General features: G+C 43.9%; 1 protein-coding gene and 1 long non-coding RNA gene across 9 annotated transcripts in view; one reads left to right on the plus strand and one right to left on the minus strand.

The window, feature by feature from the left end:
• Positions 1–283: 283 nt before the first annotated feature.
• Positions 284–2,845, minus strand: LOC119086871. Its single transcript, XR_005090256.1, has 2 exons — positions 2,759–2,845; positions 284–686 (listed from the first exon to the last, which is right to left on the minus strand). It is a non-coding gene; the product is annotated as an uncharacterized LOC119086871 (long non-coding RNA).
• Fam120b (family with sequence similarity 120B) overlaps positions 2,798–23,386 on the plus strand; it is a 57,478-nt gene continuing 36,889 nt past the window's right edge. The window contains exons 1-4 of one of the 8 annotated variants that reach the window (XM_028866584.2): positions 2,807–2,882; positions 8,853–10,266; positions 17,063–17,243; positions 21,556–21,657. In XM_028866584.2, coding sequence (XP_028722417.1) covers positions 8,869–10,266; positions 17,063–17,243; positions 21,556–21,657 — 1,681 coding nt within the window. In that variant the 5' untranslated portion in view covers positions 2,807–2,882; positions 8,853–8,868. Of the gene's footprint in view, positions 3,097–8,852; positions 10,267–17,062; positions 17,244–21,555; positions 21,658–23,386 lie in introns of all 8 variants that reach the window. The other 7 variants (XM_037200433.1, XM_037200432.1, XM_028866587.2 and 4 more) reach the window with 7 other exon arrangements.

A 23,386-nucleotide genomic window follows, 5' to 3' on the forward strand; every position in this document is an offset into this window, starting at 1 on the left:
GAATGGCTCTGATAGTGCCTTTAAGAGACTCTCACACTTCCCTCTGAACTTTGAAAGCCAGACTTTCATCATCCGCACTGTTCTCAGCATTATCTTCTAAGTTCCCACAATAGCTCAGTAAGCTCAATGGCTTTTCTAGTCCAAAGTTCCAAAGTCCTTCCACGATCATTCCCCAGACATGGTCAGGCCTGTCACAGCAATATCCCATGAACCTTGTACCAATTTTTATCTTAGTTAGTGTTTTCATTACTATGGTAAAAAAAACTCCATGACTAAAAGCAACTTGGAGAGGAAAGGCATTTATTCAGCATCTATATCCTGGGTCACAGTCCACTGAGGGAAGAAGCCAAGGCAGGAGTCTGGAGGCAGGAAAAGAATCAGAAGCCATGGAGGAATGCTACTTACTGGCTTGTTTTCTGTGGCTTGCTCAGATTCGAACAACTGAAGACTCTCTGACCAGGAGTGGCACTGCCCCCAGTAGGCTGGGTCCTCCCACATGGAATCATTGATCAAGAAAATATCCTACAGCATGGTCTACAGGCGATCTGATGGCAGTATTTTCTCAGTTGAGGTTTTTCTTTCCAGATAACTCTAGCTCGTGTCAAGTTGACAAATACCCACCCAAAACATGTTGGACGGTTTGGTTTCTGGGCTGACAAGTGTCATCAGGACATAGCAGCAGTTGCCTGAGAGAGAGAGAGAACAGTGGTTTGAGTGAGAATGTCCCCCATAGGCTCAAATAGCAAATACTTGGTCCTCAGTTGTTGACAGTTTGGGTAGGTTTGGAAGGTGTGGCCTTGTTTGTGGAAGTGTGTCACTTGGGAGTGGGGGGCTTGGAGGCTTTAAAACCTTGAACTATTCCCTTTTCATTTTCTCTGCTTCCTGCATGTGGTTGGAGATGTGGGCTCAGCTGCCCTGGTGCCACACTTCCTTACTGGGATAGTGATTCCCTCTGGAATGGTAGTCATGGTGTTTTATCGAAGCAATAGAAAAGTAACTAAGGGCTGGGTGGTCGTGGTGCACGCCTTTAATCTCAGCACTCAGGAGGCAGAGCCAGGAGGATCTCTGTGAGTTCGAGGCCAGCCTGGTCTAGAGCGAGATCCAGGATAGGCACCAAAACTACACAGAGAAAGCTTGTCTCAAAAAAAAAAAAAAAAAAAAAAAAAAAAAGAAAGAAAAGAAAAGTAACTAAGATACTGAGAAACTAACCTAATATTGGCAGAGATGAAGGCTGAATTGGGAACACGGCACTGTCTCCACTATACCCAAGTCTGCTAAGGCTATAAATGATATGGCTGCCACTCCTGAAGGACTGAAGGACTATCAGGATGGTGGCAATTGCAACTTGAGTCTCACAATTTCTGGAGACCTGCGAGTTGCCAGTCAAGCAGGAACTACAAGTCAAGCAGCTGCCCTTGGAGGTGCCTCAAGCCGTCACCAAGGCAACTGCAAAACTCTTGTTCTAGCCACCAGTGTCCAGAGACAACTTCAGGTCAGCTGTGGATGCCCCAAAGAGACTTGGCTTCAGTCAGGGAAATCGCTGCAATTAACCACCGGCCCTGCTGGGGCATTGCCTTGGGAAACTCTGCTTTCACCACAATACCGTGAGATGATTCTTAGATGACCCTTCTCAGTTCCTCCAGACCTCATGACCATAGACAGATGTTTTTTACTGCAAGCTGGTCCTGTGCTGCCAACAAAGTTTACTCCAAGTGGTTTTAATGCCAACTTGTACTCTTTTATCATGGGTAGGGTAGGCTGAATTGGATGCATGAACAGATGAGTCCAGGGTATAGCTCAGGGTATAGCACCCAGCAGAAGAGAGAGGGCTGTTGGAGAGACCATGGAGAGCTGAGGCTGTGAAGGGTTGCCGAAGTGTTGGGAAAGCATGATACAGAGAAGAACAGAAACTGCCAAAGGTAAAAACACTACAAAATGCTGAGACTGGAAAAACTGCGAGCTGCAGCTGCTGACAGAGTCCGGGGAAGTCACTGAGTTGCTACCTCTGGCTGCTGAGGAAGCATCCGTGAGCTGAAGGCCGAAAGCCCTGTCGTCATAAGGCTAACACAAGCAGCTGGGTGTGTTGACTCAAAGCTATTAGAGCCAAAGCTGTGACCTTGAGATCCAAGGGGTTTCAGCACCCCAAGCTGGGGGCTACCGACACAAAGGGAGCTACGCTTTGCCTGGTGGGAATCTCCATCCAAAACACCGCCCCAGACAGCACCAATGTGGCCCACACCACAAGGCTGGCCACCCCAAACTCTACCCAACACAGTGGGCGGCATCATTGCCTGTGACCACTCTGTATATGGGCCCTAAGCGCTCAGGTGTCCAACCTGCGCCTCCCTTCACTACCGGTCTTCCCAGGGAGATATTCAAGACCAGGCCAGTGTCCTCACAGCCTCCTACACTTGGCGGGGACACAAGTTGTGGTCTATGGGGTGGCCAGGGTTTCCAGCCAGTATTCCCAGCAGCCTGTCTGCAAACACTGCCCGGGCAAGACAAGAGGTGCCAGTGCCGGCCGCCACGGGATCCCGACGACTCCGTCTCCAGGACAAACCCATCGAGTGCCGTCAGGCTACCCAGGGCTGGGCGAGCCTCCTAGGCTAGCCCCCGGTTGCCGGGTAACGGGCTGAGGCTGCCCGTCTCCGCCAGGGCCTGAGCACCGCCCACCTCGCGCCTGCATCCAGCGCCTGCGCACTACATCCCTTTCGTCCCACCGTCCCTCGACACCCAGTTATGTAAGCACAAGCTTCACCTTGTCACCTCGCCACGCACGGGCGGAAGTGCCTATTTGCGGAAGCGGAAGTGAGCAGTGCCGAAGACTGCGGATCTGAGATCTCGCTGACGCGTCTGCAGTTACCGCTGTGCTCCTCCTCTAGGTAGGCCCTGCGTGAGCGATCGGCCACCCGGGACTCCTCCCAGCAGCAGGTCCGCTGTCCGCCGCGACCACGCCCCTCCGCGCCCTGGGCCCTGACTGCTCCTGCGCCCCGCGGGTGCGGTCCCGGGAGAAGGGGCCAGGCGCCCACCCTCCTGCAGGTGGAGCGGGGTGGAGGCTCTTCCCGACCCCAGCCGCAGGACGCCAGGACCAGCGAGGTAGAGTCTGCTCGTCTAGAGGCTGGGGGAGGAGCAGCTGGTGCCTGCAAACCCCTGGTAGGGGAGATGTGGGACGTGAGATGATGGAGAGGGCCAAGGGGCTGGGCCTTAGCTGTCTTGAGTTCCTCCGGGGAGGGGATCATCCTTTTGGTTAGGCTTTTTCTGCATATGCTCGCAGACTTTTTCCGTCTTAGGGACTAGCTGTTACCCACGACCACGTTCTTCAAGAAGTCTCTCATCGTTTTCCCCTTCTCACACCCATTAGCGGATATTTCCTGACCTTTCCTGACGTTAGTGTACTGTAGGAGCCCTGGCTACACTTTCCTTACCCGTTTTTGAAAGGCACCAACCAGAGATGCGTTATTTTTCTTATCACTCTCCCACTTAAAAAAAAAATAGAAAAAAAGAAAAAAAAAATCCTGTCCAGCCAGTCTTCTAAACGTTGGTATCTGTGAACGAACACCTTTGGCCCGAGAAAACTTAAATGGATAGCATTTGAGGCCATTTGTTTTCAGCATTCGGAGATTCTACTCTGTCTCCACACTGGAATCTGGGTACACTTATAGAACTGATAATGAAAAGTTCACGATTTCAGGCTTTGAGGTCTCTTTGCTTACATGGGCAGCTTTCAAGGCATTAGGAACGCAATAGCTCTCTGTTCATAACTGGCGTTCTTTTTTAAAAAAGAAGTATCCCCACTGTATATTGTAGGCTCTTTACAACTTGCCATTGGTCTTATCTTGCTACTTTGGAAATATTCTTGTCCTAATCTTTCCCTTCCCATTTTCTCCACCCTCAAAGCAGTGCTTATTTTTGGAATGTTCTAGCCATCGGGTGGAACGTTACAACTTCTGTACTTCAGGTATTAGATTAATTTCGTTTAATTTCTGAGTTGACTCCACCTTGGTAAGAAGGATATATTCCACATAATGCTATCAATTATTGTAATAGAACTTAATACCAAGTATAAATAGTTTTTATTTTATTGTTAGACATTGTCTACTTAGCTTTCTCTTTGGCTATTGTGGGAGTCTGTAAACTGTGAGTCGGTGCTTGATCTTACTTTATAGACCGGGGGCCCTTGGTTTATTCATTCCCCCCCGCCATAGGCATTGGTCCTAGCATATAGGAGACATTGTGGGATACGTTGTGATGTGACAGACAATGATGTCATTGTCTCAAAAGGCTCACCCTATTGGTAGTGATTCTCAGAGCGTCTCAGGCTACTTCTGTCTAGTAGGAGAAGGAGGGGGCTCTTTGGAGAGTACCCTCATCTCCGCATTTATTTACTGCTTATGTACCTGGTAATCATCTAGCTGTAAAAATTCTCCAGTTTATTGTACATTTTTTTCCGGTCACCTTGTAATAACTGTAGGGAACGAAGAACCTCCTTACATGCTTTTAGCAATAAAAAAACAATAATAATTTAAACAATATCCATAGCTTTCTGTCTCCTGTTTGGCCATTTTATTTTAAAATGTACTGTCTGTGTTCTGTGATAGACACTTTCTGAAGAAGTGTAAACAAGCCTGTTCACCCCAGGTAGCCCACTGACAACAGACCAAAAACTAGTTCCAACTAAGTCTGGCTTAAGGAACCAGTATGTCTATTGAGGTCGCTCACAGGAACGTGGTGACTCGGACGCAGCGCTATAAGCAAAGCCCACTGCAGCATGAGTAACAACTCGAGAAAACTGTACCCGCGAGGCTCACGCCACAGCTTGCGGGCACCCTGGCTATCTGGAAATACCTTCTCCTGAGCAGTTACTGCCTTTGTAACTTTGGGACAGGTCCTTACAAATGTTGTAAGTCTGGGGAGCTTCCTGAGTCTTAGGAGGTTCCCTCTTCCTTTCAGGAAGGAATTGGATGTTGTAAATATTTAGCGATTGAAGACCTTTAAATGTCAGAAGGCGTATTCTAATGTCATAGGTCCCCATACCTTTTCTAAGTACCTGTGTGTGCGTGTGTGTGCGTGCGTGCATTCGTGTGTGTGTGTGTGTGTGTGTGTGTGTGTGTGTGTGTGTATGTGTATGTGATATGCCATTTTCCTGAGGTGGTTTGTGATTCACAGTGTGAGAAATTAACAGTATGAATGCTAGGAAGAACTGGTGTCTGCTCTGTTAAAATAGCAGGCTTCCCATTATGGGTTGAGGAAGAGCAGAAACATTTGAATAAAACCAAAGCAGTGTACCAAGCCTGGCTTCCTGGAAAATAAGGAGACTGTTTCAAGAAACTCATTGTTGTCTTCGTGGCTTTAGTAGAAAATATTTGAAACAAACAACAACAAAAGTGCCCTCTTACCGACAGTGGGAGACCGCAGCTCCAACATGGAGGATGCCATGATATACCTGGCATCTTGTCAGTCCAGAAAAGGGTAGAAGATTGGTGCTGCTCCCTGTCTCACTCTGTGTTCATGTGTTGTTTTCTGTGTTGTGAGTGATGCTGAAGGCTTCTGTAGTCGCTGCCCATGGACCACGTGGCCATGACTTGTGTCTTAATGGACACGGCTCTTGGATCCTAGCACCCAGTGAAGAGCCAGGAGAGAAGTGGCATTTTCTCAGTGCGTAGAAATGTAGTCCCTGAATGAGTAATATTTACATCTGTCTGTCCATCTGCAGTAAACTGTGGGACTTAATACAGAGGTAGGCACAGACCAATGGTCTCAAGTTGGTGAAATCTGTGTGCTATTATCTGTCTGCTCTGACCAGCCTTGTCTTCACATATCCCCTCACAAAGTCTGTCTTCTGCATACTGGGTTGGATCATATTAAGGCAAAACCACCCTCTTCCAGAAATGAATGTAAATTGTCAGGGGTTGTGACATGATCCAGTGGCAGGACGTTTGCCTACATATGTGAGACCCAGAACTACACTAAAATGACAACAATGAGAACAGGAAGTGCCACCTTCCCAAATGTGAGGTCCAAACCCAGGAGTCCCAGAGATACCCTGATACTTGAGATAATCGTGTCGTAGGCTCAGTACCGACTGCAGTAACTCAAATATCGTCATTACAGTTTGACGATAAATCTTTTGTGTGTGTATACATACATATATAATGTTGCTGGAGGGCTTCTCTCCAGGTTCCCCAAGCCCCGCAGTCCCACAATCCACATATAAAATAATCACTCAGACGCTTATATCACTTATAAACTGTATGGCCGTGGCAGGCTTCTTGCTAACTGTTCTTTTATCTTAAATTAACACATTTCTATAAATCTATACCTTGCCACGTGGCTGGTGGCTTACCGGCGTCTTCATATGCTGCTTGTCCTGGCGGTGGCTGCAGTGTCTCTCCCCTCAGCCTTCCACTTCCCAGAATTCTCCTCTCTCCTTGTCCCATCTACTTCCTGTCTGGTCACTGGCCATCAGTGTTTTATTTATATAGAACAATATCCACAGCAATATAACAGTAGTAGTTTTAACATAAAATATATAATATTTATGTCCATCCAACTTTTGATGTCCAAATTGCTAATGACAACTTCAGATTCTCCCAGGAGCTACCATCTATTAGTAACCAGTAAACTAACCTAAATTAGGAACCAGTAAAACATAAAATGATAGTCCTGTGAAGGTACCTTTGTTTAGCCTAGAGTTTTTACAGCCTCTTCATTAGTATAGTGGAGCTTGTAGCTTTTGCCACACATCAGTCGGTTTGTTTTACAGGTTAGTGTTTGTGTGTGTGAGTGCTCAGCTCTGCCTGGCTGGTGAATACACTATAAGATGAGATAGTCTCTCTGCCCTAGGTCTTCAAGAGGCATTATTTTGTGTTGCTTTTTGTATATTAAGGATTTGTTGTTGTTAATATTTTATCAAAGGACTTAGTGGCTTGATACCATGGTAAACAAAAAGAAAAAAAAGGAGGAAAAATATACCATTAAGATGCAAGGTTTCTTGTGGAATTTTTTTTTAACTATTGATGGACCTGTTGTCTGCCTGAATAATGTCTTTCATTTATATACAAGGACATATGTAAGTGCTTCTTACTAAGTAAAGAATTCTGATGATACTTTCCCACATTTTGAATTCTGACTCTTAAACTGTTTTGTATCTATATCTCAGTTTTTTCCATAGTCATTGTCTCAAATGATGCAACTATTTAGCATAGTACGTTTTTATGCAGCTTCTTGTTAACACATTTATTGAGTGTACTTGACCGGTTTACCGGAATAGTTTGATACATTTTAACATTTGTGTTAAATATATATATCAGCATAGTAATAGTAGTATCCATACCTGTCATTTCCAAAGTACACCCTTGGGCATGCTTTCTTCCTTCCTGCCTCCATCAGAGACCACTGTTAGATCACAGACCCGCCACATGCCTGTGTCACCTAGAAGGGAGCTCAGCCCCTTATGCCAATCCTTAAGAAAACCTTGAATAATAATTTTACTTTTATTTAGTGCTTTCATGTCTTACGACTCCTGGCAAGTAGGCTAGGTCACATGATATGGAACTGCCCCCCAAAAAACAAACAAACAAACAACAAAACCAAAACAACACTACAATCAGTTTGTTTGTTTCTTGTAAGTGGAAAGAATTCTCTCTTCCTTCAGGACCTCATCATGCCATCTGTAATCTGGTGCTGTACCTCTCTTAACATTCTGGGAACTGAACAGTCTGGTTCTCTGCTATAATCGCCCTGTCATTCTCGATCTGTTAGTGAACCTCTATTTGGACCTGAAGTCTTCCTCTCCTGCTTCATTGTCCCATCATATGGCTGCCTGTAGCCGTCTAAGCCATAACCCTAATAAAGCTCCCATCTGAAGGGAAGTCATGTCAGCCTCTTTTCTACAAAGTAGTAACATGTATTTATTTTTTATCTGTGGCAATCACTAGTCTGATTTTTGTCACTACAGACTCGCTTAGCTATCAGTGAACTAAAATTCTATGTACGTCATGACAGTGTGTTCTTTTGGGCAGGGTGGTGTCTGGCTACTTTTACTTATGTAGTTATTCAGGCCAGGTGTGATAGCACACACCTTTAATCCCAGCACTCAGTAGGAAGAGGCAGATGGGTTTCCGTGAGTTCAAGGCCAGCCTGGTCTATAACCAGAGTTGCATGGTGAGACCCTATCTCAAAAAAAAGGTAGTATTTTGAAGGTTACTCATGTTTCATGTTCCAGTTTATATTTTAGATTTTAAAAATTACTAATACTTAAGTTCTAGGTGGGAAATAATTACCCATTTTAAAACTTACCTCCGGCTGAGATGCCTTAGTGGGTGACGATGGCTGCTGCCACTCTGTTGACTTGAGTTCAGTTCCTAGGACCCACATGGAAGAGGAAGTGGCACAAAAGTCCTCTGACCTCCACACATGCACCCTGGCATGTATGCATGCCACCTCCCACCCCCTGCTGCCTCAAGACATAAATGGAAAGCAAAACTTTACTTCTTTGAATTTAACTGAGAAATGCCTTGAATAATAGGTGAGATTTCAAAAGCTTGCTATGCTGGGTATTGTCTTTGTGAAAGTCCCGCTCTAGAAATTAATGTATGCTTAGTAAAAATGCCTTCTGTATTTCCACTGAAAACACTACACTCCTAATCAGTATGTCCTTAGTTTGGTAACACAAGATTTTCAGAACATTAAATATTGTCTGTGTCTGTCTGCTTTGATGAATGTCACATGTTTAGAAATAATGCCATAGTTACTAATTATGGATTCTTTCTTTCTTCCTTTCTCTTTCTTTTCTTCCTTCCTTCCTTCCTTCCTTCCTTCCTTCCTTCCTTCCTTCCTTCCTTTCTTTGCAGATTCATAGAATCAATTATGGGCGTGAGAGGTTTACAGGGTTTTGTGGGAAGTACCTGCCCACATATATGTACAGTAGTAAATATCCAAGAGCTGGCTGAGCGCCACAGAAACAAGTACCCTGGATGTCCCCCTACCATTGTGGTGGATGCCATGTGCTGTCTACGATACTGGTACACACCAGAATCCTGGATCTGCGGTGGCCAGTGGCGAGAATACTTTTCTGCCTTGAGAGATTTTGTAGCCGCCTTCACATCTGCCGGCATCAAGTTGATATTCTTCTTTGATGGCATGGTGGAGCCAGGTAAGAGAGATGAGTGGGTAAAGCGAAGACTTAAAAACAACAGGGAGATATCCAAGATTTTCCACTATATCAAGTCAAAGCGAGATCAGCCGGGCAGGAACATGTTCTTCATTCCCTCCGGGCTAGCCATATTTACACGGTTCGCTCTGAAGTCCTTGGGCCAGGAAACCTTCTGTTCATTACAGGAGGCAGACTATGAGGTGGCCTCCTATGGTCTCCAGCACAACTGTCTTGGGATCCTTGGGGAAGACACTGATTACTTGATTTATGACACTTGTCCCTACTTTTCAATTGGTGATCTCTGCCTGGAGACTCTGGAAACCATCATGCTCTGTCGAGACAAGCTCTGTGAGAGTCTGGGCCTCCATGTGGCAGACCTTCCTCTGCTGGCCTGTCTGCTCGGCAACGACATCACCCCAGAGGGCATGTTTGAAAGCTTCCGGTACAAGTGCTTGTCCTCCTATGCCTCTGTGAAAGAGAATGCTGGCAAAAAAGGAAATATTATCTTAGCTGTTTCAGACTATATCTCCAAAGTTCTTCACTTGCATCAAGGTGAGAAAAAGATAGAAGAGATGTTACCCTTGGGACCAAACAAAGCTCTTTTTTATAAAGGAGTGGCATCCTATCTTTTGCCAGGGCAGAAATCTCCATGGTTAGTTCAGAAACCCAAAGGCACAATGGCAGACAAGCGAGTGGGGAGTTTAAACCCTGAATCTAAGCAAGAAGTTCCTATGTGTGTAGATCCTGAGTCCAAGCAAGAAGTTTCTGTGTGTAGTGATCCCGAGTCCATGCAAGAAGTTCCCATGTGTATGGATCCTGAATCCAACCAAGAAGCTTCCATGTGCACAGATCCTGAATCCAAACAAGTTCCCATGTGCACAGATCCTGAATCCAAACCAGAAGTTCCCATGTGCACAGATCCTGAATCCAAGCAAGAAGCTTCCATATATGCATATCCAGAGGTCAAGCAAAAATTACCTCCAGAAACAGAGGCTGAATTTAATCTAGAAGTACTCATGTGTACACACCCTGAAATTAAACAAGAAGACGCCATGGATATGGAGCCTGAAATTAAACAAGTAACCATGGTTTCAGACTCCGAAATCTTAAAGGTAAGGGGACATGTTTCCCCCACCTCTGCCTATGGGGTCATATTTGAAAGTATACCTACTAATGGATTTGCTTGTGGGAATTTACTAATTATCTGCAGAGAACTGTGGGAAGACACAGACTAGACACCTCTTGAGTCTAGTTAGGAAGAAGTCTCATAAATATGAAATCATATTGTAAGCACATTTGATATTGTCTTATAAATATGATGGGAAAGAGCTGTTGGAATTCTAAGGAGAGAATGTTGTGGGTTAAGGTATAAAGAGAAGGTTTCCCAATGGAGTCAGGCCTTAAGGAGGACAATATTTGCTCTAAATAAGTCAAATGTGGGGTTATGGGAGCCCCACAGATGTAGTGATTAAATTAGTGTCTCTGTGAGGCATACTGGCAAACTATTCAGGCAAGAGCCTAGGGCTTGGGGAGAGGGAGACTTGGAGGAGATAGAGTGTAACCACACTATAAAAGTAGCTAAATGCCAGGAGTCTAGACTGATTCTAAGTTAACAATCTGTAGACTCTGAAGAGTTCACTCTGGTGGAGAGTCACTGTTCAGTACCTATTTATACGAGATCCATGTTAGGCACAGGGTTTATCTTTTCTCAGTTGACTCTTACAACAGCCCTGTGAAATAGGTGCTTTTCTAATCATCCCCAGCTCCACCGTCGTGGCTTCACTCATGCTAAGCACGTGTTAGCCCTTGAGTTACATCCCAGTCCTTTTGTCTTGGTTGTACTAATAAGGTGGAGATCCACAGAATGTCCAAAGGTTGCAAGCTGAGAACCATGATTTTACCCACAAACTTAGAGTCCCACAGTGTATTACCATTATTCAACTACAGATCTAGGAATTCTGTCTCACTTTTGAGACAGGGTCTCATTATGTAGCCCTGGCTATCCTGGAACTAACTGTGTAGACCAGGCTGGCTTTGAACTCAGAAATCCAACTGCCTCTGCCTCCGAGATGCTAGGATTAAAGTGTGTGCCACCATACCTGGCTTTATCCCTTTTCATAACCAATCTTTTTGAGTCTTGTTTTATCTATTAAATGAGTTTCAAATTTGTGCACTATCCATTTCTTCCATCTATCTTTTTCCCGAGTCCCAGCTATCTCTTATGGAAATTGCTATCTTAACTGTCAAGAAATCCTCCTGAGTAGACTTTTGCCCTTTTTAGTTCATTTGTCATGCTGTGTGAAAAAATAAAGTCCTTTATTTTGTATTTTCTTATAATTCTTACCTTGTAACAAAAAACATGTAGCCAAGAAATAATGGTATGTAACCCCTGCCTGTCTCCAGCCTTGCGCCACACTGGTTTTCCTCCTTCTCCTCTGGTTATGTGGTCACTACATCCTCTGCCTTGTGGACCACTACTACGAACCTTTCTCCTACTTAATGCTTACCGATATCTTCTGTTGCAGCTTCTGTTGAAAGTGTCTTACCCACCAGTCTTTGCTCCAGTTGGAATCTGTTTGTATGATCAATGTCTTTCTTGTGGTCCTCAGGCAGGTCATTTGTTTTTCCAGTGGTGTATGTTTTAAGCCTCACATACTGTCTTTTAATAGCTTTCCTTTAAATATTGGTGGGATAAATGACTTCCTTTCCCAGCTTTAGCTCCTTAGTGACCTCCTGCTACAACAGTCTCTTTCCTCCTTAAAAAGCCATCGACCTTTTTTCTGTTACATGGATTACAGTAAAATGTAGACTCTCACATCACTAAGAGAATCATAGGTAGGCAGATGTTGAAAATTTAAGAAAACAAAATGATTGCTTGCACTTGGAAGTCTTTGCTAGTGCTTCCTAGAAAGGGTAGAGGGGACCTTCAGGAAACTGCTGGCGCCCTGAAGAGTAGTGAAGTGTATGTGGTGTGGCAGGAAGATTGGCAACTCTTTAGCACTGGGAGGAGGTGAGTCTGACCTTGCTTAACTTCTCTCAGTTTTATTATGCAGATTGGATGTAATAATGCTACTTCTAATGCAAATCCTGTAAAGATTCTCCTCAGATTCCTATGTCTGTAGGGCTTCTTGTTTGTTGAAGGCAGTGCTCACACGCACCATTAGGTCACCAGGCAGGTCTATGGAAGTGGAGGCTCTTGTCTCCCTTCTGACCTGAGGGCAGAGGGGTCCAAGGCCCATGACACCCAGCACTAATGTCAGGTTCTGGTCTCTGGATCTGACCTCGAGTTGAAGCCCAAGTCCACGTCCATCTTCTCTGCTGTCCTCTTGGAGATGAGGTGTGGTCAGGATCCCATGAAGCTGCCTCCTCCTGGTCTCATGCGTGCCGTTTGAGGTGATATCTGACACAGAACTTAGTCTGGGGTGGCCCGAGGGAGTCCTATTGCTGATTCTGCAGCCACTCAGCTTGCTTCTGTCTCCATCTGTCCCTTCCCATTCTCTGCCTTTCATTATCATTGCCTGTGTGTCCTGTGCATGTTCTCTGTGGCTCAAGCTCTGTGGTGAGGGTCCTTCTGCCCCTCCAAACTCCACGGCCTGGGTAGCTCTCAGCTGCTGCAGGTGTGGCGAGTCTGACTGCCCAGGTTAGACCTCACAGGGAACCCCTGAAGGAACTTAGTGCTTGATGTCTGTACCTAGTAAAGCATTATTGCACATTTTTAAATAGTATGTGATGGGATTATGTAACTACAGTTTTCCTGCCTTGCCCACAGTCAGGACAAATCTCTCTAACCCGCCAGTCCCACAGCCGCTCAGACCCAACCAAGTAAACACAGAGACTTATATTGCTTACAAACTATATGGCTGTGGCAGGCTTCTTGCTAACTGTTCTTATAGCTTAAATTAGTCCATTTCCATAAATCTATACCTTGCCACGTGGCTCGTGGCTTACCAGCATCTTCACATGCTGTTTGTCATGGCGGTGGCTGGCAGTGAGTCCTCTCTGTTAGTCCCGCCCATACTTCCTGCCTGGCCACTGGCCAATCAGTGTTTTACTTATACAGAACAATATCTACAGCAGGATTGTATGTTGGTTTTTGAAACACTGGTTATACTGCAAAGAATGGATTAAAACTCACTGCAAAAACTCAAGTAAGACAAATCTGGGTAAATGAGCTAGAATTGGGAAATGGCAGTCGGAGAAGCAGCTGCATCGTGCATTTTGGTTTGGGGGTTTCCCATCCTAGTTTAAAAACTAATAGTCAAAGGAGCCCTGCCGTTAGAGGCTTAGCACGAGCTCTGCTCTAGGTTAGTTGAACATGCTGAGGGGTGATGGAGCACACACAAGAGCAACAGATTGCATCATTTTGATGATCAAATAGCATGATGTAAAAGTCTGATATCAGCAGTAGATCATATGCTCAGCAAGGCCCTAGATCCAATCCTACCAAGAAAATAAATAAACATAAAAATTGATGTCAAGATTTGAACTTACATTTCCAGTGTAAAGAAAGGAAATATGGGAGAGAACTTGGAGTTCAGAAGTGATCTTCACTTATCTCTGCTGGAACTCTCGATCTTTCTGCCTGAGCCTCCCAAGTGCTAGACCTGCAGGCATGTGCCACTGTGATTGGCTTGCACCCTGTTTTAGAAGTGAACTAATAGTAAACGGGCTTGTGTTGTCATGGGATTCCCCCTAGTACAGCTACAGCAGCTGAGAGAGGCGAAGGGCCATTTGCAGGAACGTGATTAACTGAATTTTACTGTAGAAAAATGTAGTGCAGCACCTTTGACATGTGCACACAATCAAGTATGGGCCTGAAGTTCCATTCCTAGTAGGAAAGAGACAATTAGAAGCCATTCTCTTTTTAAATATCTTAGAAGCCTTCAGTAGAAGAATATGTAAGATGGAGGCTTAAACACTGTGCTGAGAGACAGACTGAGGTGAAAGTAATTCTCTTCCAGGAGGAGAAAAGTGATAAAGAATGTGAGTACGATAAAGGTGAAGAAATGAGGCCTCTGCCAGGCCTGCCAGACTCCAATGGCTAGCTCCAAACCCACAGTCGCAGGTGGCCCTGGTTAATTGTGGTGGGTCATAAAACAAAACAGACATAAAGGCACAAGAGAGATTTGTGGAGAGGGTGGAGTTTGGGCAGAGGTGGTGGGAGGTAGGAAGTGAAAACATGTAAACTGCATGTCAAGGTATAAAACAATATTAAAGTTTTTTTTTAATAAGTCTTGGGCCAAAATGCATCTGGGTTTGGCAGTTGGGAGATTTTTGTAATTAAAGTGTAGGTAGGCTGCTTGCTGGAGTCTGCAAAGGGACAGTAGGAAGATGGGGTCTAGAAAACCTTACAGGCAAAGGCAAATGCTATGCAGTGTGTAGATTGTGTGTTATATTTACTGATGAACTTAATTTTGTTGCCTTTGCAGTTAAGTCTTGCAAATCTGTCTAATAGGCAGTTTGGATGATTTAACCACATGTGGCCAAATGAAACTTTGGGTGAAAAGCCTTGATGTGGAACATTGGCAGGCACGGCCACAACCACATACACATGCTTCTTCTCTGTCAGTAGTTGAGAAATCAGACTGAACAGGACATTATGTAGTTTTCATTGCACTGGACAAGCTGCGATAAATAAAGGCAGGGCGAAAACATTAAGAATCACAAGTACATAACTCAACTGGAAACATGATACCTTTAGAAGACAGCATTATATCTCAAAGTATACACAGTTGCCAAAATTAACAATTTACAGGAAGAATAAGTATATATATAACTCATTATTACTTTTTTAGGCAAATTTGTAAAACTACAAACTCCTTTGAATTAAACGCCAGGGATGGCGGCACATGCTTTTAATCCTAGGATTTCTGTGAGTTCAAGGCCAGCCAGGTCTACATAGTAAATGCCAGGACAGCCAAGGCTATGTAGAGAGACCCTGTCTCAAAAAAACAAAAACAAACACAAAAAAGTCAGAATTGAAAATTAATTAGAAGTAATTTTGTCATAAAAGACACCATGAAATCCATAAGTTGAACATCTGTATTGGAGTTTACATTGAAAGGGCTTCTCATTTTCAAGGTTGGTTGTCCAGTGGCAAACGATCTCCCTGAAAACATATGTATAAGTAACATTATATGGACTCAACAGGTTATATTTAGGAATATATATGTATATACAAATACATATATGCATGCAATATCAGTTAATTAAAAAAGAGGCCTTATATTTGAAGAAGAGTGGGGAGGGCCATTTGAGAGGGTTTGGAGGGAGGAAGGGAAGAGAGAAACATTTTAATTAAATTACAGTCGCAACTAAATCAACAAGAACAACTAGCAACTGTAGTAGGATTGCCTTGGCTTAAGAAACCTGGTGGTGAGTGGGCATTGTGTGGGAGTCCTGAGTAACATTGTTGTTCACTGACACTGTGAGCTGTCAGGCATGTTAAGCATATTCTGGGTATCTGCTCATTTAAACCACACAGTGATCAGTGGCTTTTTAAATAAAACTTGTGTTGTAAAGAAACCAATGAATAGGGTGATTAAAACTCAAGTCTCAACAATGAATCCATATAACTGGTTCTACTTAGGTGCATATAAACTAGATCCAAAAATTTGATAGGCCAAGTCATCCTAACAAAATCATTTTAAATGCCTGTTGGTAAGACAGTTTGGATTTAAAATTCTGAATAAAGTTGTAGACATAACATAGACTTTATTCCCACAATAAAGAGATGTGTTCTTTATAGGGGGGAAAAACCCTACATGTAGGTCATTATAGACCTTTTGATCTAAATTGCTTATTTAATGAGAAAATAGAGTTTAAATCACACCTTATGGCCTGCCACGTAACGTGCAGAGGACAAATACATATGCTGGAACATGGATTTTGCTAATTATTGAAGCCAGGTACAATGGAACATAAGAAAAAAGGGAGAGAGGGAGAAAAATTGAGCAAACAAATGAACACAGCACAGCTTCTAACACCAAGATGTTTGATATGAGAAGTAAGAGTTGAGTCTCAAGAGCAAAGGGTGGTTAATTCCAGCTGGGAAGCCAGGATAGGTTTGTAGAGAAGGTAGGACATGATTGTGGTGAGCCCAAGATGGTTAGGAAGCGGGAGGTTAGGGAGCCGTGATAGAGCAGATGGGTGGGATTCATGCTTCTGGAGCACAAAGTGGAAGAGAACTGCTACTTGGAGACAGTGATGTCCCCTGAGATGAGTATAGCAGTTTCTATGAGAGCAAAATGGTGTACAGAGAGAGAAAGGAGATTTGAGACCTACTGGGACTAAGAATGCCATGGTGGAGTTTGTGGTAGCCATTTGGATGTCTTACACAGGGAAACAGATTCGTCTGTTTCTGAGAAGACAATGTGGTGGTCATATGAATGAGCAGTTGGTATGGGGGGGAGCTGTGCTGGGGACTCAGTTGGGAGCCCTTTGTACCAACCCTAATGGAAAACAGTAAGTGTGTTTATTGGGAGGCCTTGAGTAGACATAATAATAAGCTGGGCGTGAAGGTGTGCACCTTTAATCCCAGCACTCAGGAGGCAGAGGCGGGTGGATCTCTATGAGTTCAAGGCCAGCCTGATCTACAAAGCGAGTTCCAGGACAGCCAGGGCTGTTACACAGAGAAACCCTGTCTTGGGGGTGTGTGGTGGAGATACTGCACAGTAAGTGTAAAATTGGTAGATTGGAGGCCACAAGAGAAGGGTAATACAAACAAAGTTTGAACTTGTTAGTCCAAAAGGAAAAAAAAAAAAAAACAAATTCCACTTGATGTGTTTGAATGACAGTTTCTCATTTGAATATCTTAGATTAAACTGATAAGTGGTATTGACTGTTTCTGTTTGAAACTCAAAAGTTTGTTTTCAAGGAGAAATCTGTTGCATCTGAATCCTTGAGCAGGTTGCCAAGATGAATCATGTCCACTCAGAAAGCTACCTAGTGTACAACATTATGAGCAGTGGAGAGATTGAGTGCAGCAACACCCTGGAGGATGAGCTGGACCAAGCCCTACCCAGCCAAGCCTTCATCTACCGCCCAGTCCGGCAGCGTGTGTACTGGCTTTTACTTGGGGACTGGAAAGGTGAGAGCCAATTGGTCTCTTTTAGCAATGATTCTGTTTGGAGTTGGATTCTGAGAAATGTAGGAGAGTGCATTCTCAAAGGACAAGCAGACAACAGGTTTTGTTTGTCTGTAAAATCTGTATTTGAGAATGCTATTAAAGATTAATGCCACAAGATGGTACCATCTAATTAGCATAATTGGTCAGAATCCTTAATGAGGATTGCACTGTCACTATGAAATGTCATATTTTTATGTCTTAAAACTGTTTGTGCTTTTTAAAAACTGAAAACTTTGCTGCTGTAGTCATGTATGGTGTGTTTCTTGGATACTATCCATATATTCCTCAAAGTAAGATTTTCATAAAACAATTGTATAGAATCTAATATTTTAAAAATATAAACAGATGTCCTTTAGCATTTTTATGATATGTTTAGATGGTTCCTAAAGTGTTTTATGTTGTGAACATAGCTAAAGAGTAGTTGAGGAGCATGGATGACCAGAGCAGTAAAAATGAGAGCTTCTCACACACCAGGGTTTTCATAACTCACAAAAGGGAGTCTGTGTCTATTTGTCCGAACACCATTATTTCCAGATAACAGTATTATTATTATTTCTTCAAGAAAATAAACCTCATAATTTAAAGGTGGGGTACAAAGCAAGGGCCTGGTCAGTTCTGTTACAGCCATGGCTCCTTGCCTCTTTTTCCCTCAGAAGTGGCTGCTCTCTAACCACGTGACAGCTTTCACTCAGACTCACCACAGTGGCACCTGCCTGGTTATTTGTGTGCTTATTTGTCTAATGTCCATGGCCAAAGTAATATTATAGTGACTTGTTTTGCCCTGGTGTGAATCAAGTGATTTCTGTATATGCTTTGAATGTATGTTTAAAGTTATTCTTTCCTGGGGTGTTGGTATTTAGTAAGCATTTCTTAGAGACAGTGGCCATAGTGGGAGATTTGGATTCTCAGTGTCATTAGGTGAGCAGCAATGGCCACATTAATTTGCCTGTCTGGAAGAGCCCATCCATGTACCATGCAGATGGGGGGGTGAGGGCTCGGCACTGGAGCTCAGCTTACACTTGCATAGCCTTTTGCCAGAGGATCTGAAGCTACGCACACTGAATTGTGTTTGGAGTATTTAGCACCCCTCATGACTGCCTTTGGATCCTGGCCTCCTGGGAACACTAGGGCATCTAATTGTCCCAGAGTGGAGCCTCCTCTGGGACTATAGACTGGTATTGCTTTATTTGTACTTATGTGGTATTCACATGATTGGAAGGCAGTGTGGCTAATACTCACTCCTCTGAGCATTCTTGCTTTTATATCTGTCCTTTGCTATGGTTATATCTCCCTCTTTTTCTCTCTCCAATAATAATCATAACGTCTAAGCAGTTTTTACTCATGACCCTTTTTTGTGAGAATTTTTCCTATGACTCCAGGTATATAAAATATGTATGCACATGAAAGGTTTGATGTTAATAATGAATTTACTTTAAAACAGTTCTTTGGCATACATGTAATCTGACCTCTGCTAAAGAGAAGTGGACACTAATGAGATGCATGTGCTTGTCTATCACAGGACACTCCAGTGACACACTAACTTGATGTGTACATACTGAGAAGTGACGGCAGGAACACATTAGAAGGCTTTGTTTTACGTCATTAAACATTGTGTTTCTGTAGTGCAGAAAACTCTGTATGCATAAGGAAAACACCGCTCTTCGTGACATACAATAGTCCTGAATCTAAGCTGAAATGTTTTGTGGAGTATTTCTGGGATTGCAGAGTATAAAGGCATGTGTGGTACAAATGCACGTGTTGTATGTTCAAGGGTGCACTGAGGTCGTTCTGTGCAACATGGGAGTTCCGCCAGAAACACCCCAGATTTATTACACATTTGGTTTTGAATTAATTTTTGGTCCTTGAGTGAATGGTGGTTAGTGTTAATTGTCAACAGAATCTAGAATCACCTGGGAGACAAGACCCTGACCATGCCTGTGGGGTGATCTTGACTACTGTGGTCGATGTAGGAAGACTGTGGACTCTGGGGGGACTGCTCCCTGGACAGGGAGGAGGTCCTGGACTATGTGCAGTGGTGGAAAGGGGCTGAGCAATAGCGTTCAATGTCAGTCTCTGCTCTCCGACTGTGGCTGTTTCAAGCTCCTATGGCCATGATTTCCCTGTCCTTACGGGATTGCATGCTGTGAACCAGAATAAATAAATCCTTCCCTCAAGGCACTTTTCTCGAGGAATTTTATCACAGTTTAAAAAAACCTAGGAGAAGTGTTCAGAAATCTCTTACTGTTTCCAGTGTTTGCTTGTTTGTTTACATTGAGCAGTTGGGGCTGCAGAGAGAGCTACTCTACACCTGTAATCCCACTAGTTGACAGTGTTGGAGAAACATTGTCAGCCCTCAGCTTTGGACGTTTGGTCGATTCTCGTTTCTGCTGGCGTTCTGAGGACAGCTCTAAGGCAGCTGACAGCATTGTGTGAGGGCAGTCCTCAGCTGAGCCTTGAGTCTTTCAGAGTCCCAAACATGTTCTTAAGGATCAGTTAAAATAGTGTAAGAACCAAAGCTGTACACAATTATGAATTAAACCAATAATATAAAAATATAGAACTATAAGAACAAAGTTTTTTTTAGAAGTTGGGGGAGGGCTGTGGAGATGGTTCAGTGGGTAAGAGTGCTTATCCCTGAAGTGGGAGGACCTGAGATTGAGTCCCCAGAACTCAGGGAAAGCCAGACATGTAGCACAAGTGTCTTTTATTCCAGTGCTCCTGACGGGAGATGGGCGAGCAAGACAGGAAAATCTGGAGCTCTTGGGGCAGCTCTCACTACCCCGTGAAAACAGCAGAGACTTTGTGTCAAACAAGGTAGAAAGCAAGGGCCGCCATCCGACATGTGAGGTTATCCTCTGAGCTTCACACACTTGCATTCAAACACACCAGTGTGTTCACCGACCCCACACACCGGCTAGAGGAAGCCAGCTTTGATGGCTTACATCTGTAATCCCAGCACTTGGGGAAAAGGGTAGGAGAATTACCACAAATTGCAGACAGCCTGGGCTATCAAATGAAATCTTATATTAAAAAACCAACAAGCTGGGCATGGTGGCACACACCTTTAGTCCCAGCGCTTATGAGACAGAGGCAGAAAGATGTCTTTGAGTTTGAGGCCTACATAGAGAGACCCTGTCTCAACAAACAAACAAACAAAACAAAACACAAGGGTAAGACCCTGTCCTTTTGACAAATAAGCCTGCAGGATTGTTACCAGACTGGAGCGTGTGAGTGATGAGGTTAGAATCAATTTGGCTATTCCATTTTCTCTTTGCTTGCCCAATACCAGCCTCATCCCAGGTAGTTGCAATCAGTATCTCTTCTCCCTGACTGTGAGAAGAGGCCAAACGGCACTTTATAAATGTGTACAAGTAGTCCACACAAGGGTTTTCAGGCAAGAAACCAGAAATATAAACACACATATTTGGATAGTCCTAGGAAAAACAAGTACTGGTTAAATAGAAAAGATTTTTCCAAGTGTAAATGCATTGCTGGGAGAGAGGTGGAGGGTAGGTATCACCGACGAAGATCAGTCCCTGAACTGAGATGAGAGATGAGGTGCAGGCAGCCTTGATCTCTTCAGTGTAAGAAGTCAGTTCAAGAGTGGATCCATGGTGTGAACGTCTGTTCCCAGGGTAGTGTGTGACACAGCCTGCCCTGCCTGCGCACTTCCCTCTCTACTGTGCCACTGTTGTGGAAATGTTTAGTAAGAACTGTGATATTGTGAGAGTCCTTTTTGGTCTTTACTTTTTTTTTTTTTTATGTATCAGAGTGTTTTGTTTGCATGTATGTCTTTGCACCGTGTGTGCCTGGTGTCTGTGGAGGTCAGAATCGAGTGTCAGATCCCTGAAAATGGAGTTATGGTTTGAGAGTAGCCATGTGAGTGCTGGGAATTGAACTCAGCTCTTCTGTAAGAACAAGTGCTTTTAACCACCAACCCCTCTCCCCAGCCCACTCCTGGCCTTGAACTCAATATTTGAAGTCACATTCAAAACCTACATTAGACTTTTCAAAATAAAAGTTCTTCTGTATGTTTGGTGAGTAATTATTGTAAACTTTCAGTTGGCTCAGGTTTTCCTGTTTTTGTTGTTTTCTCCTTTATAGCAAAGCAGTGTGAAAGGAATGGATGGGTCACCTAGACTGAAGAAACAGAACAGCTGTTGGTGACACAATCACTTCCATCCCGGGGGTGAAAGGAAACATTCATGAGGCAAATGAGAGTGCAAGGGGTTTGTGGTCCTCCTGCACCTACTGACCTGTTGTCTTTACTCAGATGGAGCCAACACCGGCCCGGTGGTCAAGGAGTGGTTTGTGTACCCTGGGAACCCCCTGAAGCAGCCAGACCTTGTTAGGCCTCTGCAGATGACTGTTCAAGGTATGTACAGTGTAGTTGACATTTCCTTTGGGCCACCAGTCAGCTGCCAAATAATGACACAGAGACTTCTTATTAATTATGAACACTCAGCCTTAGCTTAGGCTTGTCCCACTGGCTCTTATAACTTAATTTAACCTGTTTCTCTTCATCTACATTTTGCCTCAGGGCTTTTTACCTTTCTTTCGTTCTGTATGTCCTGCTTTCCTGCTTCCTCTGGGTCTGGCTGGCTGGCTGACCTCTGACTGGGCTGGCTGGCCAACTCTCCTCTCTGCTCACCAGCCCTGCCTGTCTCTCATCTGCATAGCTATTGATCACTTAGCTTTTTATTAGACCAGTCAGGTCCCTTAGGCAAGCAAGGTGAAACACCAACACATCTTTACATAGTTAAACAAATGCAGCATAAACAAATGCAACACATCTTTACATAATTAAACAAATACTCTATTCCACAACAGTACAGTCTTAAGCTATCTGTCTTATGGTGTCAGCTCAAGAAAGAACACACTATATGAATGTCTGTGTTGAAGAATTACATGTTAACTGATACTAGTTTTAATTCCTATCCCCTGAAAGACTCCAGTGACAGAGTTAGTAACTGATAGGCTTTGTGGGGGTGAGGGATGGGAAGGGTCTGGGAGGGGTGTGGATAGAGGTCAGCACTGAGAATCTTCTTCAGTCCACTCTGATTCTATTTTTTGAAGATAGTCTCTCACTGAACTTGGAACTCATTGGTTTGACTAGACTTGCTGACCAGTGAGCCCCAGAGACAGCCTGTTTATAGCTCCCAGCTCTGGTATTGCAGATGCAAAGCATTGCACTTGACTATTTTTGTGTGTGTGTGGATTCTGGAGGATTGAAATCAGGTCCCCATGCTTATGTAGGTATTTTACCTACTTAGCCATCTCTCCAGCCACCTGGTAGGCTTTTTGTGACTGGATCTTGAAGGCACTGACCTAATCAATGGCTCTGTCCATTGATGGAGTCATAATTTGATGGTATTATTGGGAACTTAGGAGGTGAGCCTAGTGGGGAGGTGGGGCCATGGGATATGCCTTTGAAGGCATTCTCACTCACAAAGTGTGTTTCACAGCAGGGATCCTGTCAGTCATCCTCCTCTCTGGTCATCAGGAGAGACTTAGAAGGGCTTTGCTTCAGCCTTGTCCCCATCTCAGATGTTAGTTTTTCTTTTCTTTAAGGGTAGCTGTCATTGGCTGCCTCATAATGCTTCACTTTTCAGTGAGCCTTCTCTGCTCTCTTTTTAAAGGCCTTTCCCGAGACTGTAATTCCAGGGATCCTTTCTATAGTTCGTTAAGGCCTTTCCCTCTAACAGTGATGTCTGCTTGTTTGACTAGTAGAATAAAAAAGAAACCAATATTTTCAACAAAGTACAGGGGGATAGAGGATTGCAGAAAAAAAAATAAAAAGAGCTTCCTTAAAAATTAGGAAGAAGATTGGATGTAGTGGCGCATGCCCGTCTTAACCTCAGTACTTGAGAAGAGGAAGGGTCCAGATTCAAGGCCAGCTTGGGCTGCACAGTGAGACAATATCTCAAAAAGGGAAAAGAAAAAAAAAAAGCAGGAGGTAGTTCAGAAAAGGGGGGAGGGGGAGAGGAAGGGGAAGGAGTTAAAAGTTGGTCAACAAGGAAACAGTAAAAGAAGACATGCTCCTGCTTGCCTTGTTCTAAATGTGTCCTCCAAACTTATGGATTGGAAGCAGAGTCAGGAATAGG

Source organism: Peromyscus leucopus, chromosome 8a, assembly GCF_004664715.2.
Source record: "Peromyscus leucopus breed LL Stock chromosome 8a, UCI_PerLeu_2.1, whole genome shotgun sequence".
NCBI lineage: Eukaryota > Metazoa > Chordata > Mammalia > Rodentia > Cricetidae > Peromyscus > Peromyscus leucopus.